Here is an 18,711-nt window from a genome sequence, read left to right on the forward strand (position 1 = left end):
CTCAATGAAAAAATTTTTAAAATAAAATAAATTAGATAAAAAAATTAATATATTCCAATTTTAAAAAATTAAAAACTTAAATATATTTTCAAATCTTAAAAAACTTAAATTTTTGTAGACTAAAAAATAAAATATTTATTTATCCTTTTCTCAACATTTTAATATCTGGCCTATACAATACTAGCAACCACTGTGTATTGTAACCGGAGTGAACTGTAGTTAAAACGTTTTAATTGAATATACAATAAAATTATTAAAATTTTAATCCACATTACACATTCAACAGGCTTAATAATCAAATTACACCAAAATGAAGCCTCAACCATCAAAAACTACATATTCCACAGAGGTAATCAAATTGAACAAAATTCAGAATAACATAATATCCCAGAATTGAATAAAATCGAACAAACATAATGAACGTCCCTCTTCTCTCTTCAGTCTTTCTCCTTCTCCTCACCGTCACCCTCTTCTCTCCACCTCTTTCTCCTCTGGCACTCACTGACGTGTCCGAGCTACGCCGGTCCGACTCTCCGGTCTCGCTCGCTCACTCACTGTGTCACCGTCGCCCTCCCTGCCATCGTCTTTGCCGGCGTCAAAGGGAACCAGTCAACCAGCGTCTGAGGTCGTGGTCGTCTTCTACTCTTCTTGTTGCCGTCGTCAGTTGGTCAGCTTCTTCCCTGTTCTTTCCGTTTTTCAATTTCATTGATTCATTGCTGTAAATCATCAATTCACTGATTTATTGTTACTGGTGGTTGAATTTGTTGCTCTGTTGCTGTTGCTGTTGCTGAAATAATAACCTCCTCAAATCTTTTGTTGCTGTATACCTATGTTGGCTGATTTGATTCTTACATAGGTGCTATTGATTTGGTATAATTAGTTGAATTTAGTTTTTAACTAGATTTTTTTTTTGTTAAAATTTAAAAAATGTCTTCATCACAAATTCTATCAGAACACCACTTATAATCTTATAATGTATTATTAATATGATTATGAAAATATGTATTTTCATTTTTTTATAATTTTATATTTTTATTTAATTAAAACTGAGTTAATCGGGTGAATTAGTAACCACCGGTTGAATCAGTTGCCGGGTCAGTTCTAATAACTATGTCTGAAGGTTCTTCTGTTCCCTTCTGTGTGGTTAAAGGTTAAACACCATTACACGACGTACGTTGAGATCCGATCATAGAACCTCTCAGTGATTCGCAATGTCTACCGCCGCATCCAGCTCTTGGGGTACTGCGCTCGTTAAGATCTCTCCTTACACCTTCTCCGCCGTCGGCATCGCCGTCTCCATCGGTGTCTCTGTTCTCGGTGCTGCTTGGTACGCCGTTACCCTTTTCCGTTTCAGATTTTCTCAATTTATGCCCGTAACCGTTTCTGATAATCTCTTTTTTTTGGATTTGTGAAGGGGGATTTACATAACTGGTAGCAGCTTGATCGGTGCTGCAATCAAGGCTCCCCGAATCACTTCCAAGAATCTCATTAGGTATGATTACTGATCTGTCCTTTCATCCACTCAAATTTCATAGTCGAATTTGTTTGGTGTTCGGATTTAGTTTTCATTTAGAGTTGTATACATTTAATTGTTGGTGTTTCTCAATTTTTATTTTTATTTTTGATTTTTATCCATTTGAGATATCTAAGTACTTTTAAAGTGGCCAATGTTAGATTTTTATCCAATTGGTTATGTTGATATGTCTAGGTTTCAGCAGTGTTCTATTAGATGTGTTATTGGGTTTTAGATAGTTAACTGTTTTATGATTGTGCTTAGTGCATTATAATCTTAACTTTGATAGAGAGTTAGAATTTAGAAATGTTTTGCATTTGATGTTGTGAAAAGGAAATGATATTCAGATTCTAGAAATTCAGCTAGTATTGTGGTGGTTTCACACAAAATTAGTGTTAATTTTGATAATTGTGCTAGCTCTCAGCATCATATTCTTTATATTCTCCTGTTATGTTTATAATAAGACCTAACCTATTAAGAAAGAGTTTAATTTCTATAAACTGCCACTGCAATCCAATCATATATTGTCATACAAGCAAAAAATAGCTATATCTCATGTTTCACTATCTTTAAAAGAAACCAATTATCCTTATGCGGCACCTCATGATTGGATGTTAGAGTAAAACTATTAATATTCCCAGAATTATAGGGGCATACAAATTAAACTCATTGATCAACCTACAATGAGTAATGCTACACTACTTGGTCAAAAAAGGGGAAAACTTTAGCCTTAACGTACTAAGATTTGGGGATGGTTGTTGGATAAGTTGAAGTGGTGGCACTCATTTATTCAATCATAAATAACCATGTAGACCTATTGTGGTAAAAGATTTCTGGCTCTTAAGTATTTTCTTCTATTTTTTGTTTAGGACTTTTACCTGATTCTCATGCAAATATTCTGCTTCTTGTGGTGACTGGATGTTCAGACGTTTGAATAGAGACTCAATGATAAAGAGTTATCATTTTAAATGTGTACAACTGATTTTACAATGTATCGGCCATTAGTTTATTCATAATAGTGAATGATATTCTTTCTTGCTCATTGATAAGCATTTATCATGGAGGGTACTAAGTGACTTGCAGCTAAATTAAGAAATTTGCTCATGTTTCTTTGGTTTATTTATTTATTTAATTTTTTGCTGGTTCGGTATTTGGGATTGATATTGTACCCTCACTTTAAGCATCATCTATGGAAGTTGAGGGATTTATAAGTTAAAATTAAATTATGAAAAAGGACTAAACTATTTGTTTGAAGTTTATCCATGGTTCAGTTTTATTTCTATTTTTTATTTTGTTTTCCCCTCATTGCATAAGGTTTGAATGCATAGACACATTATGATGGTTGGTTATTTGGAATAATAATGGTACTCTTTTGAAGTTGATGTGGAGTGAGTCTAGCTCTCCAACTATAGTTGAAGCTTCATTAATTACTATTGTTAATGGAGCATGAAAAGCTGCAATTTATAATTAGGAATTGTATTCCAGTTTTCTTCTATGCCAAATAACTTTTACACTGTCTCACTAACTATGGGGTTTGGTATGTTTAGGGAAGGATCCGAACTCTTATAAGTAGGGGGCCAGAAACTAAGGCCTTGTATAATCGAATATTCTATCATATATTTGGTGACATATGTAATCAAAATAAAATATAAAAAATGTGATTGAACAAGATGACTTGGCCCATAAAAATGCAACAGGCACACACTATTAGTGGGACGTAGATAATAAAATTCAAAATCCGCTTCTGGGTAGGGTTCAATCTCCACATGGGAGTACCAGTGCGCCTGATATAGGCTAATTTTAAGCAAGGTCTGCACAGGCGTTGCAGTATCCATCAAGGCCTGTCTATATCACTGAAAATGGGTGAGGTAATTTATAATTTACATAACTGGCAGAGCCGTATGTCCCAACTTAGTTTACCAGTAAAAAGTTACCATAGTCTGGTTGCTTTTAATAAAAATAACATGATGAAAACCATTTGGAGTTAATAGCTCAATCATTATCTATACCTATTTTAATAATCCAAATACACTTTTGTACCCAACTATTTTCAGTGGTTTCAATTTTTTCTTCCAATTAAATCCTTTTTTAGCTGTGATTGCAAATTTAAGCTTTTGCTATTGAATATGGTTAACATCGTGAAAATACTCCCGTTCACTTTCCTATATTAGTGCACCCAGGCCAGGATGTAACCATCATTGGTCGAACCACTTGCCTAAAAAATTTAACGAATTTATTCTATTAAATAGTGTTTTTTTTTTTAAATTATCCATACATAATAAATTAATAATTAAACTTAAAAAGCTATAGAAAAATGGCAAGACCTACTAGTGTTAAATATTGTGATTGAGATCTTTACTGCACACTTGGGATATTTAGAGTTTTTAGAATTTATATGACACCTCAAACATCACGGCTGTCAAAATTTTATTTTGCCTTATACTTTATATCACTTTGTGGGAGTTAGATTATGATAGAGCGCACAATGTTTTCTTTTCCCAGGCTTTATGTAATCCTAAACTTAAAAGATTGTAAGGTTTGACTACTCAAACCATTGAAGTTAAATGGTAAATTTTAACTTGTGAAATCCTGTTTTTAATGAAGAATTCAGTATTGTCATTCTGAATTTCTAACCGATAATTGTTTTACATGAATTCTGCCAACATTATTCCTTTCTAAATGTCACTTAATAAAATAGGTTGGTGCAGCTGATTTAGTTCTAACATGGTCATGTCTGCCACTTTACTGATTGTTCCTGATGTTTTGGTATTGCAGTGTAATCTTCTGTGAAGCTGTTGCTATATATGGTGTTATTGTGGCTATTATTCTACAAACAAAATTAGAAAGCGTTCCTTCATCACAGATCTATGCAGCCGAGTCTCTTAGGGCTGGATATGCAATCTTTGCTTCTGGACTTATTGTTGGCTTTGCAAATCTTGTTTGTGGGTCTGTGTTCATTTCTGCCAACATCTTATATATAGTCCCAGCAAAATTTTGTACAAACGCAGATAAACATTTTCCATGCTGCTGTTTTATAAATCATTTTTTCTTTTTCCTTTTTCTCTTCTTGGCAGATTGTGTGTAGGGATCATTGGAAGCAGCTGTGCATTGTCTGATGCTCAAAACTCCTCTCTCTTTGTGAAGATTCTTGTGATTGAAATTTTTGGTAGTGCTCTTGGGCTATTTGGAGTTATTGTTGGAATCATTATGTCAGCTCAAGCAACATGGCCAACAAAAGTTTAATTTGCTTTCATATAAGAGAGTGGGAATACAATTATGGTGGAGCACAATATTTTCTCTGTACTGCCAAGTGATTGAAGAAGTCATACCTAGTTACCTTTGTTGGTATGAATGTAAAGTCCAGCGTAGTAGCTTTGCCTCCATTGAAACTTTTAGGTTGTACCATTTACCAATAAGTAGTTAGAATGTACTGTGTATCATCATCAAAGACATCAAGCTGTTGGTTGGATTTCAATATGTCTTGGAGGACTAATTTTGAAGTGTTTATTCATTTAATAAAAAAGATGTGAAGTTATTTGGGAATGTGTATAAAATCAAGAATTAGTTTTTTGTTGAGTTGCAAGTATTTTGTAAGTTAAGTGAAAATATTAGTTTTGGAAACATAGATTAAAAGTGTTCATTACAAACCAACTTGGATTGGTCGAGTGGTTAATTTACTCTGCTTAAGCATGTGTCAAGGATTTGAATTCCGTTTTGTGCATGCAGCTACTCATTGCCTAGTGACATATCATAGGTAGCATTTGTTTTTAGAAATTGGGGGAATGAGACTCAGTATTGTGTTTGGTGCCCAAAGACTGGAACTAAAATTTTAGTCACGGTACATAAAATATTAGTTCCTTTAGTACCTCCAGAAAGTGGAGACACAGGATATTGAAATTTATAGGGATGGAGATTAAAACTTTAATAATATTTTTTCTTAAAAATATTCTTATTTAACTTTTTAAATTTCAAATTTATTTCTCAATCTCCATATTTATCTTAAAAGAAAACATAATACTAAAACATAATTCAGTTAAGTATATTTTACAATCTTCTTTCCCAATGCGACCTTAAATGAAGTCCAGATTCACGATGGATTAGTTTTTATCCTATCAGAAGTTTTAATCTTTTTTCTAAACACAATCAATAAAGTTCAAATTCACGATGGATTAATTTTTATCATATCAGTAGAAGCAAAATCTCGGTATAGGAAGGGAGGCCATCTAATTTTTATATAGAAAGTTTATTATTTTACAATTTACCCTCCCCCAACCAATTTATATAAGTTTAGGATTATATAAAGCCTGGGAAAAAGAAAACATTGTGCGCTTTATGTATCCATCCAAGGGAATTTACACAAGAGATCTTGATGGAGGCCCATCGGAGCAAATTTTCTATGCATCTCAGGGTAAAAAAGATGTACTAAGACTTGAACCAGATGTTTTGGTGGCCGAAACTGAAGAAAGATGTGGCTGCCTTCATTTTAAAGTACCTAACTCGTCAGAAGATTAAGGTAAAACATCAAAAACTACTAGGAACCTTACAGCCCCTGGAGATACCGTAGTGGAAATGGAAAAAAATTCCGATAGATTTTGTTACCGGACTACCAAGAACATCTACTGGACATGATTTGATATGGGTGATCATGGATAGGTTGACAAAATCAGCGCATTTTCTCCCGATTCGAGTTGATTATACTTCGGAGAGACTCGCTCGGATATATATTCAAGAGATAGTATGGTTACACAGAGTACCTTCATCCATTGTGTCAGATCGAGATCTGAGGTTTACTTTTAGATTTTGGGGAGCTTTTCAAAAAGTCTTTGGAAAAACTACATATGTGCCCAACATACCATCCTCAAACAGACAGGCAATCAGAACGAACAATTCGTACATTGGAGGATACGCTGAGATCCTGTGTGTTAGATCACAAGAAAAATTGGGACAAATATCTGCCATTAATGGGGTTTGCCTATAACAATAGTTACTAGCAAAGTATTGGAATGGCACCATATGAAGCTCTTTATGGAAGGAAGTATTAGTCACCATTGTGCTGGTATGATGGAGGAGAGGCAAGCGTTCTAGGTCTAGAATTGGTGCAAGAAGCCACCCAACGAATCAAGAGGATTCGAGAAAAGATTCAAACTGATCAAAGCCGACAGAAGAGGTATGCCAATAATAGACATAAGCCTTTAGAATTTGATGATGGTGACCACGTTTTTCTAAGAGTAATCCCACTACTGGAGTAGGTCGAGCCCTTAGGACTAAGAAACATAATCCTCGATACTTAGGTCATTTTCAAATTCTTAAAAAAATCGGTCTAGTAACATATCAAATAGCTTTTCTGCCGTACTTGTCAAATCTCCATGATGTTTTTCACATTTCACAACCCAAGAAATATAATCCTAACGAAGGCCATATTTTACAACCAGAGCAGTGCAGTTGCGAGATGACTTAACATATCAAGCAATACCAGTCAAGATTGTAGAGCAAAGTGATAAGCAGCTGAAGAGAAAATGGTTCCTCTAGTCAAGGTGAGGTGGGGCCAAGATGTAGACGAAGAACTTATGTGGGAACTGAAGGACAAGATGAAAGTAGACTACCCACATTTGTTCATAGGTACTTGAAATTTTGAGGACAAAATTTTCTTTAAGGAAGACAGAATGTAACAGTCTAGTTTAAGCAAGCACCTCTCTACGTCATCAGTTACTAACTAGGGATGATTTCACTTTCAAGCCACTTTGTCTAGGAGTTTTGAAATTCTTATTTTCGTGGTTTGACTTGTTTTGACAAGTCAGATTTGAATGCTGAGAGAATAAAAAGGATAATGAACTTTCAGAAATGAAGCCAAGGTCATCGGAGTACCTCCCAAATTGTTACCGCCTTCTTCTCCATTTCCATTTCCATTCCCATTCTCATTTTTGTTTCCCGTCAGTTGACCCATCCTTTCCACGGCTTACATAGTCACATCGGTGTTGGCTTGCATAGTATTTGCCAAATTGGTCATCGCCGCCATGAACTCGGCATAGTTGTCTACCGGTTGGTCATTCTCAGTTTCTCCCCGTGTACGCGTACGACCTCGTCCGTGAGTAGCCATTAGGATTCTTCTCTACAGCAAACAGTCGATATCAAAGTGATCAGTCTCAATATCAAAAGCCTAGTGCTTCAATTATCCTAAAAAGGCATTCACAAACAAGCATGCTATACATATATCAAGCAGATAAACCTAAATAGCATGAAAGAAAAAGACATAGAGTATGCAATGAAGCACAATCGGTCCATCCCTTAGGCTCACGAGGACCAACCGCTCTGATACCACTAAATGTAACACCCTAATTACCCTAAGCCTTACCTCATGCCGTAAAACAAAGGATAACTAAGTGCCACGATAATTCTAAGGCTTATACGATAATATATATATATATAGAAAGGAATAATAATACTAGAAGGCCAATGAAAAAATAAAGCTAAAAAACAGAGATACAAAAGCGCGAAGCATTCACGCAATAACTAAAAGCGTAAGGGCATAAAATCAACAGACAATACAGAGTTTTTGAGTTAAAACAACATATACAACTATCTCTCAAATCAAGCCTCTAAGGCAACAAGTTTAAGATACAAAAGAGAGAGAGATAGAGCTATGACAAAATATCCCAAAAAGTACAAAAGGTGGTAAGGATCCTCCGCGCTGTCACCATCTTGCAACTCATCGAGGTGGGTTATGACCTGCATCTGAAAAATAACAACAGAATATGGTATGAGAACCGGAGGTTCTCAGTATGATAACAGTGTCCAGTAATGTAAGATATAAGGTTCCAGGATGTCAGGGGCAATCCTAGAACTTCACATCAAGCATAAGATTCAACTTATAAAACAATTTAATAAAATCTTTAATCAGGTTATCCAACTTAGGGAATTTCTAAACTATCATTTCACCGCTACCCACAGCCTTCACCAGACTAACCTCCATGCGATCCCATCGCCACCTCCTACCGAGCCTCCTCCATCCTAGTAGAAAACACAAGTAATTCGTACAAGTAAAGCATAAGTGATTATCATGTATAGCAAGTAAATCAATAAGCAATTAAGCTCGTTATACAATTAGGTAAAACAATGCAAGTCGTCAAAGCAGGCAAACATATAGAATATGCACATGATGAATGCTTGTCCTATCTGGCTGTAATATCACATTGTCGGTTCAACTGCCATATCGATATATTTCATTGGGAATGTCGCCTTTCGGTCACGAATATAAGTGAAATCCCCCTACGGATATAGTGTCGGACACACTACCCATGGATATAGTGCTCGGGCATACTCTTGTGATCTGAAAGGATGCGAGCGAGATACTCAGCCACAGACCTCACATCTCAACGTAAGCGGAATTAACAACTGTCCTTGCCAGGCGCATAGCGTCTCAACAATATCATCATAAAATATTATATCAGTAGTTTTCAGAAATCATTTTCAATACTCAGTAAAGTCATCATGTAACTCCGAGTCCTAAGCTCGTCTTAGACATTCTCAGTCCATAATTCCACAACTCGTCTCATTAATCATCATTACAGTACTCCGCCATCTCATTCAACTGATTCCATCCTCAGTACTCCAGAACTCTAAGTCTCTGTCTTCTAAATTTATACAAAAATTCACCTATTTAAGTCACTAACTTTTCTCTATTAGTCTTAGAGCATAATTACTAGCTAGTAATCTCAAATAGCAGTTTAAAAGAAGTTTAAAAAGCTAGAGAACCATGAAAAATGAAGCAAAATCATTTTTCAGCAAAACAGGGTCTGTGCGTATGCACACCCCTGCCTTGCGTACGCACGCATTGAAAAAGTGAGGGTTGCGTACGCGACTCCTCTCTCGCGTGCGCGAGACTCCTAATCTGAGAAGAATCTTCGCATCGCGTGTTAAAACTCGAGTACGCATAGCCAAAATTCACATGCTCTCATACGCAACATAGTGCCCACGTACGTGAGACCCCCAGGTAGTAGAGAATGCCCGCGTCGCGTGCACAGGTTTGCATACGTGAATTGCAGCAGACTTGTAAAATTTTTAAAGCTGCAGAATTTTAGTTTTAAACACCTAACTTTAAATGCTCATAACTTCCTAGGCAAAACTCCATTTTTCTCAAACTTTATACCATTTTAAAGCTCTTTAAACCATCTTCAATTTAAAATTAAATTCAATCAATTTCAAAAATTAAGGCTCAATTTATGATCCACCAAAGTTTGTCAAAAACCAAGTTTTACAAAAATCAACAAGGTTCTCTAAATTTCAAAATATTAAACCAAACCAACTCAAAACCATAACACACATCAATTCACATAAGAACTTACCATTTTGACCCAAACAACCACTCTTACCTAATTTTCACTTATAATATATTATCCTCATCATCCTCAACCCCAATCATCAAAGTCATCATATTGAAGCCATTTCTCAACCAACACACTCATCAATCATCATTCTATCACTACCAATCATCATAATTAGCATCATTTAACCTCCATCTCAATATTAAACACTATTTATCAACATCAACATCATAGTTTATCAAAATTATCAAAATCATCAAATCATCACACATCATCATTTCAACAAATTTCAACAATCAATTCAATCCTATCCATAAGTCCACTATCCTAAGTATCTAGAAACATTATATATTACATAGGAAAAACTAAAACCATACCTTGGCTTATTTTCAATATGCACAAAATACAAAATTTGATTCCAATCAAGCTTTTAACCAAAATCAAGCCACTAATTCAAGTCCAAATGCTCCCAAATAGCTAAGACAACTCCACAAATTACTCCATTCAAGCTAAAATCATATAAATCAACCTAAATTTTATTAAATTCACAAATTCACAAAAGTAAAGAGTTTTTTTATGTTTTCTGATGGTGTTTGGGGTACAAACTACTATAACCCACCCTTAGATACCACCTACTCAATAAAAAACACAAAATCTACTCAATATTCAAACGTAAAATTTTGAATTTCTTTAGGGCAGAGAAAGGGGTGCAAAATTTGAAGCCTTACTAGCAATACTAGGTTAGAACCGACAGGCTCGGCGAGAGCTTCACGTGGCTGCAAATGGCACATGAATCGGAGTACCATAGCTCAAGTTATGAGCAAAAGAGTGAGTGTTTTAATGGAGGGTTTCTCTCTTCTCTAACCCTACTAGCTGCACTCTCCTATCAATAATGGTGAAAGTGGCTGAATGGGATTCATTTAAGTGGTTATATATGTTGGGCTTAGACCTAGTCCAACCCGTTAGAGTTTTTAGCCCGTTTGGCCCAATTTTGGACCAAACCTTTAGAATGAGTTCCTGGTTTTCAACTTTAATTATTTTCCTAAGTTTTTCTACAGCTTTTATTATTCTCATGCAGTATCGGACAGATTTAAGCCGGTACTACCGGCTAATTTACTGGTACGTATTTTTACGTAATTTTTTGCAGAAAATTACATTTTCCAACTTAGAAAAATCTATTGAGTCCAAATATCATATTTAAATTTTATAATTAACCTTTTAAGTTTTTGAACCTATTTCGGAAAATTAAATTATTTTAATAAAGTGGTTAATTAATTACGGTTCTTACAGTAAGTCAATAGCGCCTAGTTTCTGGTATGATCATGACATACTAGGAATTGGGCCGTTACAGATGGGGCCCAAAATGGGCTAGAAATCATGAGTCATGTGCTATTTTAAGTGAGGCACACGGCAAGACTTGTGCGTGCACACATATGCAGACTTTTTTATGTGTGTGTGCGCATAGCACTGGATTTCTTTCTCCTTTGTTTCTTTGCAAAATCTCCGCTTCGGCATGCTTTTCACTCGTCTTCCATTCTTGCCTCTTAAATCTTAAACAACTTGAACGAATATAACAAGGCATCAAATGGAATAAAAGTGAAATTAATTTGACAATTTTAAAGGTCTATAAAGCATGTTTTAATCATGATCTTATATTTGCTTATTATTAATCCTCTCTTATTACCATTAGATGCCTTGATATGTGTGTTAAGTGTTTTCAGATATTATAGGGCAGGAATGGCTCAGAGGATGGAAAGGAAGAATGCAAAAATGGAAGGAATACAATAAGTTGGAGAAACCGAGAAACTGCTAAGCTGTCCAGCCTGACCTCTTCACACTCAAACGGCTATAACTTTAGCTATAGAGGTCCAAACGACGCGGTTCTAGTTGTGTTGGAAAGCTAACGTCCGGGGCTTTGATTTGATATATAATATGCCATAGTTTTCCTGAAGCTAGGCAACGCGAACGCGTGATCCACGCGGACGCGTCGCATCTGCGAACTTTAATCCGCGCGGCCGCGTGGGCGACGCCTCCGCGTCACTTGGCCACGACCTGTACGGACCAGAAAGCGCTGGAAGTGATTTCTGGGCTGTTTCTGACCCAGTTTTCGGCCCAGAGGACACAGATTAGAAGCTATAAAGTGGGAAAATGCATCCATTCATGATCATGCTTTCATAACTCACAATTTTAGGTTTTAGATGTAGTTTTTAGTGAGAGAGGTTCTCTCCTCTCTCTTAGGATTAGGATTTAGGACTTCTCTTAGTTTTAGGAGTGACTCTCAATCCCAGGTTCAATGTTCTTTGTATTTATTTATTTTCAATGTTCCATGTTTCCCAAGGAAAGACTAGGACTTGAGGATTCGAATTAATTCATTCACTTAACTTACCTTCATAGTTAGAGGTTAACAAGGTGGGAGAAAAATCCAATTCTCATCATAATTGATAAGGATAATTAGGATAGGACTTCTAGTTCTTCATACCTTGCCAAGAGATTTTATTATTGTTAATTTATTTTACTTGTCATTTAAATATGCTTGTGCCCATTGCCCAAACTCCAAAACCCCAAAACACACTTTTTCATAACCAATAATAAGAACATACATCTCTGCAATTCCTTGAGAAGACGACCCGAGGTTTAATACTCGGTTATCAATTTTAAAAAGGGGCTTGTTACTTGTGACAACCAAAACGTTTGCACGAAGGGATTTCTGTTGGTTTAGAATCTATATCTACAACGCGACTATTTTTATAAAATTCTTTACTAGCAAAAATCCTAACGTCAAAATGGCGCCGTTGCCGGGGAATTGCAAACGTGTGCCTTATTATTGGTTATTGTAAATACTTTTCAAAAAAAAATTTTCAAATTTTTAAAATTTTTTTTATCTTATCTTATCTTATTTATCAAAGTTCAATTTTTTTTTCAAAAATTATATCTTTTTCAAAAAAATTTTTCCTTTTTTGTTAGTTTTTGTTTTTATTTTCTTCTACTACTATGAACTCTCACCCCTTTAGCTATGAGTCTGGTTACAACTATGTTGCAGGAAGAGGAGATTATAATGAGAACATGCATCAAGGTTGGAACAATCAAAGATGGGAGGAGCCACAAGGATTTAATCAACCCTCATGGCAACAACCACCTCTAATGGATTATCAACAACCGTTCTGTGATGCATATCAAGGCAATGGCTATGGTGAGCATTCTTTTGATTATCAACAACCACCACTATGCGCCTATGAACCCCCTCCTCAACAAAGCTTTGGACCACCATACTCACGAGCCCCTTACCACCAAACACCCTCATACGACCCTAACCCGTATCCACCATACCAACCACCTTATGAGCCAAATGAACCATACACAGAACCACCACCTTTCCAACACGACTATTCTCATGAACCACCACCTCAATATTCACCATCTCCATATCATTATCAAGATGAACCACCTTCCTATTATGAACCCTCTCTCCCAACCAATGAATCCTCATATCCACCCCAACCTCTAATGGATGACAGACCTTGTGTTATTCTTCAAAGGCAAGAAAGGATGAATAAGAGTGTGCAAAATTTTGCGGCCGCTTTAGGCAAGTTAGTAAATCTAATAGCTTCCCAACATCTGAGCACTCAAAGTACTCCTATGGCTGCATATGGAGAATCAAAAGAAGAGCAAAGCATGAAGGAGACACTAGAAACTTCGGTGGACAATGAGGAACATGGCTTTGTATTGGAACAAGTGGAGAAAACTATAATAGTCGCAAAGGAAGACGTGGTTGAAGATTTAGGAGATGCAGAACCTCCACGGGAACCTCAAGTCACAGAACCCTCTTCTAAGGAGTTTGAATTTGTTGTTGAGGAGGGTGTACAACCTCCAAGGCATATCATGGCTGAAGACTTGGAAGAGGTTGATCAAGAGATGGAATTTAAAGAAGAAGAAACACAACCTCCCATGCCCTTGGTAAACAATAAAAAAGAGATTAAATTGGAAGAGAGCTACCAAGAGGAAGAGGTTGAAATTGAAGAAGCTTGTAAAGAGGTGGTAATTATCAGAGAAGAGCACAGGGGAGTGGAGCTTGCAATTTCATTAAAAATACCTCCCCCTAAGTTGCCATCATCCTTCACAACATTCAAGTGGGTAAAATTCATATCCCTTAGCTTTCTAATTCCACTTGAATATGGGGTACTGGAGATGGATGGTCAACTTAGAGCTCTTTGTGACATTAAGAGTAAGCGAAAGATGGCCAGTGGTAAGAATTGTCCTGCAAGGTTCATTATGGTTGGAAGCTTTAAGTTTAAATGCAAAGGTTGGTATAAAGCTCAACTGAATGGGTCTAGGAAGCTGTTTGGTCGCTGCAGTGAGAATTCAGATCACCGTTCACCCGACTGGAAAAATGCAGATCGAGACAAAAACGGGTGTAAAAGTAAGGTTTGGGGTCCTGGAATCTGTTCTGACATTTGTCACCCTGGGAGCCGAAGAATCTGTTTGAAGCTTCTTAAGGGCTTTACATGCTTAGTTTGGGACCCCGGAGGTTACTGGAGATACAAACATTGGTGGAGATTCCTGGATGAGTTCAAACACAAGCCACCATAACAGGGAGCTCACCAAATGTCCAACTTAAGGACTTTAACTAAAAGTGCTAGGTGGGAGACAATCCACCATGGTATGATCGTTCCTTTTTCAATTTTAATTTTATTTAGTTTTGTCTGTTTTTGAGTTTTATTTTATTTTATTGAACCTGGAATCATGCATAGCATTCACATTAAGCATTGTATTCTGCATACTGCATTCTGCATTTTTCATAAAAAAGGGAAAACACGCACGCGACGCGGCAGCGTCGCTGACGCGTCCGCGTCACTAGTGCGTTGAGAGGAAAAGAATTGAACAGAGAGTCACGCGAGAGCGTGGCTGGAGGCGTGCCAGTGGCACAAATCGACCCACGCGACCGCGTCGCCGACGCGTCCGCGTTACATGGGAATAATGGCCTCCCACGCGACCGCGTGACCCACGCGGCCGCGTGCCATGAAAATCGACGTCAAAAAGGTGCATGGCCGAAAGTTGTGCTGGAATTGGGCTGGACTCGTGCTAGAAGCCCAAGCCCTCCCACGCGAACGCGTGCCCTACGCGGCCGCGTCATCTTTCAAAAATGGCCATCCACGTGATCGCATCACCCACGCGACCGCGTCACCCAGATTTTTGGCAAAATGCAATTCAAACAGAGAGTTGTGCGAATGCGAGGCTGCACTCGCGCCACTAGCACAAATCAAGTGACGCGATCGCGTGACTCACGCGTTCGCGTCGCCTGACCTTATTGCACACCACGCGGCCGCGTCACCCACGCGACCGCGTCGCCAGCGTCGCGCACCTTAACCTAATATGCCAAAATATTTTATCTTTTCTTCCCCAATCCTAATTTTCCCTCCCTTCTTTCTTACTTACCTCTTCTTCCCTTCTTTCCCTTCTCATTCTTCTTATCTTTCATTTTCTTTTACTTAATTGCATACTTTCATTCATTGCATTATTTTCATTGGTGTTGGAATTTTATTTGGGTCATTGTTTTTCTATATTTTTGTGGATTATTTGACAATTATATATTACTTTTTAAAGGGTTTCTTGCATGTTCAATTTAATACTTTCAAATAGCTTATTTACCATGCATGCTATGTGTTTGTGAAAACGCCCGTATGGCATTGTGCACTATTTTTAAGATTTCTTTTAATCTATTACTATAAATGCTTGCTTTTCACAAAACCCTTTTTATATTTTATTAATCAAATATAATTGTTATTACAAACATGATTGTTAGTTTGAAAGACTTGGTAATCTAACTTAGACATTGAATGCTTGATCTATGCTACTCATGCCTTTGCCAGCATGCCAATAAACATCTTGCATTTAACTGTCATCACATGCACTTGCTATATTTCCATTGATGACTTTTCACATGTAGTCATGACCATGTGTTAACTTCATTCTTCTTTACTGTGCATTGATTACCACCTTTCCCGCTCTCTTTCTTGCTGGATTCCCTAACTTTACTTGTTACTTTCCTTTTTCCCCTTTCAGGATGGCCACCAAGAAGGGTAAAGAGAGAAAGATACTCCCAAACCACCGGCAAGGAAAGGAACACAAGAGCGCACTAGCTGAGGAACTACAACCCCATCCACCTGCACATCTCAGCATGCACCGAGGACGGTGCAATCTTTAAGTGTGGGGAGGTCGATACCGATCTCCACGGGTTAGTTAGTCCCTTCTCAACACCAATTCTTGTTTTTCATTGTTGCATTTGCATGTTTGATTGCATGTTTGTTTTTTGTGCATATTTTACCACTTGGTTAAAGTAATATTTTCTTTTTCAAGAAATTTTTATAGTATTTCACTAATTTGAATAAAACTTTTTGAAAAACTTGTTTGAAAAAATATTATTTTGGAACATAGTTTAGAGCCCGAACACACAAAACCAGTGAGATTTTGAGCCTACTTGATTGGTTGCATTTTATCAATCAATATTTTATTTTTGGTGTGTGTTTTTCTCTCTAAAATTGTGATCTTTGTCTTGCTTAATTCTATATTTCCATTGTTTAATGTATGCATGCACTGATATGATTGAGGCCTTTGTTTCACTAAGCTTACATACCCATATGGCCTTACCCTCTTCATTATCCTTTGCAAACCAATTTGAGCCTAATATACCCATTTGTTCTTTACTTTAACACATTAATAACTCTGAACGGAAAACAATAATGTCCTTAATTTGAATCCTTGGTTAGCTTAGACTAGTAAAAGTGCTCATGATTTAAGTGTGGGGAGGTTGGGTTTGAAATTATTTGGTTTGAATAATTGGGTGTTGTATATTTTAGTGAAAATGTGCAAAATAATAGTTGAGCACATATTATTGCATTCAATACTTTAATTATATGCATTGAGAAAAATAAAAAAGAAAAAAAAATAAAAAAAGAGCAATTAATAAAAGGGGACAAAATGCCCCAAAGTAAGTGTTGATATTAATGCATATATACTAAACTCAATGTTAGGATGCATGAACATGTGGAAAGCACAGTTAATGGGAAGTTAGATTTTGCATTTTAATTAAATGGATTGTCTTAAATTAGGTGGAAAGTTTATGTTAATTAAGGATTCAAATTTTAGTCCACTTGGCCAAATACAATCCTATCTTGACCCTAACCCCATTACAACCCTTAAAAGACCTCTTGATTTGTGTATTGGTGCATTAAATTTTTGTTGATTGTTAGATGAAGAGCAAGCTAGAGAAAGCAAGATTAGTAGAGAATTGAGAGAATTGACTCTAGACACTTGAGTGTTAGAGTGATATACACTACCAAGTAAGGGTTCAGCGCTTAATTCTATGTTCCCTGCTTTTATGAGCTATCTTCTTCTTGAAAGTTATTTGTATTGTATTTTGTGATTTGAATTAGTGAAATCCAGTTCATATTTATTCTTGAAAGACTTATTTACTTTTTCACCAAGTAGGTAGAAACATTTTTTACATTTAGTTGCATTCATAGGTTGCATCTCATACATTCTATCATTCCTCTTCATCTCTTTATAGTTTCTCTTGAGCTTAGCATGAGGACATGCTATTGTTTAAGTGTGGGGATGTTGATAAACCACTATTTTATGGTTTATCTTATGCTCAATTGAGTGGTTTTTATCAACTCTTTACTCACTTATTCATACAATTCGCATGTTTTACATTTTCCTTCTTGATTTGTTGCTATGATTGAAAACATGCTTCTTTGATCTTATATTTGCTTATTATTAATCCTCTCTTATTACCATTAGATGCCTTGATATGTGTGTTAAGTGTTTTCAGATATTATAGGGCAGGAATGACTCAGAGGATGGAAAGGAAGAATGCAAAAATGGAAGGAATACAATAAGTTGGAGAAACTGCTAAGCTGTCCAGCTTGACCTCTTCGCACTCAAACGGCTATAACTTTAGCTACAAAGGTCCAAACGACGCGGTTCCAGTTGCGTTGGAAAGCTAACATCTGGGGCTTCGATTTGATATTTAATATGCCATAGTTGCTTTGATGCTAGGCAACGCGAACGCGTGATCCACGCGGACGCGTCGCATCTGCGAACTTTAATCCGCGCGGCCGCGTGGGCGATGCCTCCGCGTCACTTGGCCGTGACCTGTACGGACCAGAAAACGCTGGAAGTGACTTCTGGGCTATTTCTGACCCAGTTTTCGGCCCAGATAACACAGATTAGAAGCTATAAAGTGGGGGAATGCATCCGTTCATGATCATGCTTTCATAACTCACAATTTTAGGTTTTAGATGTAGTTTTTAGTGAGAGAGGTTCTCTCCTCTCTCTTAGGATTAGGATTTAGGACTTCTCTTAGTTTTAGGAGTGACTCTCAATCCCAGGTTCAATGTTCTTTGTATTTATTTAGTTTTAATGTTCCATATTGGGATTGATTTTCTTAATTAATGTTATTTGAGGTATTTCAGTTTATGATTGTTTTATTTATGAATGCTTTTTATTTAATTTAGATAGTTTCCCTTTTGGCTTTGGTTAAATAATTGGTGACTCTAGAGTTATCAAACTCATTGTTAATTGAAAATTGGATTTCTTCATTTCATTAATTCATATTCCAATAACTCTAGCCTTTCCCAAGGAAAGACTAGGACTTGAGGATTCGAATTAATTCATTCACTTAACTTACCTTCATAGTTAGAGGTTAACAAGGTGGAAGAAAAATCCAATTCTCATCATAATTGATAAGGATAACTAGGATAGGACTTCCAGTTCTTCATACCTTGCCAAGAGATTTTATTATTGTTAATTTATTTTACTTGTCATTTAAATATGTTTGTGCCCATTGCCCAAACTCCAAAACCCCAAAACACACTTTTT

At 36.6% G+C, this 18,711-nt stretch overlaps 1 protein-coding gene across 2 annotated transcripts; it reads left to right on the forward strand.

Moving 5' to 3' along the window:
* The first annotated feature begins 396 nt into the window (after positions 1-396).
* LOC107474593 (V-type proton ATPase subunit c''2) lies at positions 397-5,048 on the forward strand. Of its 2 annotated transcripts, none has more exons than XM_016094230.3 (5): positions 397-667; positions 1,151-1,327; positions 1,415-1,492; positions 4,289-4,459; positions 4,588-5,048. In XM_016094230.3, the coding sequence occupies exons 2-5, from the start codon at positions 1,212-1,214 to the stop codon at positions 4,754-4,756; spliced, it is 534 nt and encodes a 177-aa protein (XP_015949716.1). In that variant the 5' UTR covers positions 397-667; positions 1,151-1,211; the 3' UTR covers positions 4,757-5,048. The 2 variants fall into 2 exon arrangements, with proteins under 2 accessions (XP_015949716.1, XP_052115736.1); XM_052259776.1 differs by having other exon boundaries at positions 397-659.
* Positions 5,049-18,711: the final 13,663 nt, after the last annotated feature.

The sequence above is a fragment of the Arachis duranensis genome, chromosome 3, assembly GCF_000817695.3.
Source record: "Arachis duranensis cultivar V14167 chromosome 3, aradu.V14167.gnm2.J7QH, whole genome shotgun sequence".
Taxonomy (NCBI): Eukaryota; Viridiplantae; Streptophyta; class Magnoliopsida; order Fabales; family Fabaceae; genus Arachis; species Arachis duranensis.

What these genes read in the sequence shown, in the direction of transcription:
- LOC107474593 (XM_016094230.3), top strand. Translation starts at nt 1,212, where the DNA reads ATGTCTACCGCCGCATCCAGCTCTTGGGGTACTGCGCTCGTTAAGATC. An exon ending in TCTGTTCTCGGTGCTGCTTG is followed by an intron (nt 1,328 to 1,414) that starts GTACGCCGTTAC and finishes GGATTTGTGAAG; the next exon opens with GGGGATTTACATAACTGGTA. An exon ending in TTTGCAAATCTTGTTTGTGG is followed by an intron (nt 4,460 to 4,587) that starts GTCTGTGTTCAT and finishes TCTTCTTGGCAG; the next exon opens with ATTGTGTGTAGGGATCATTG.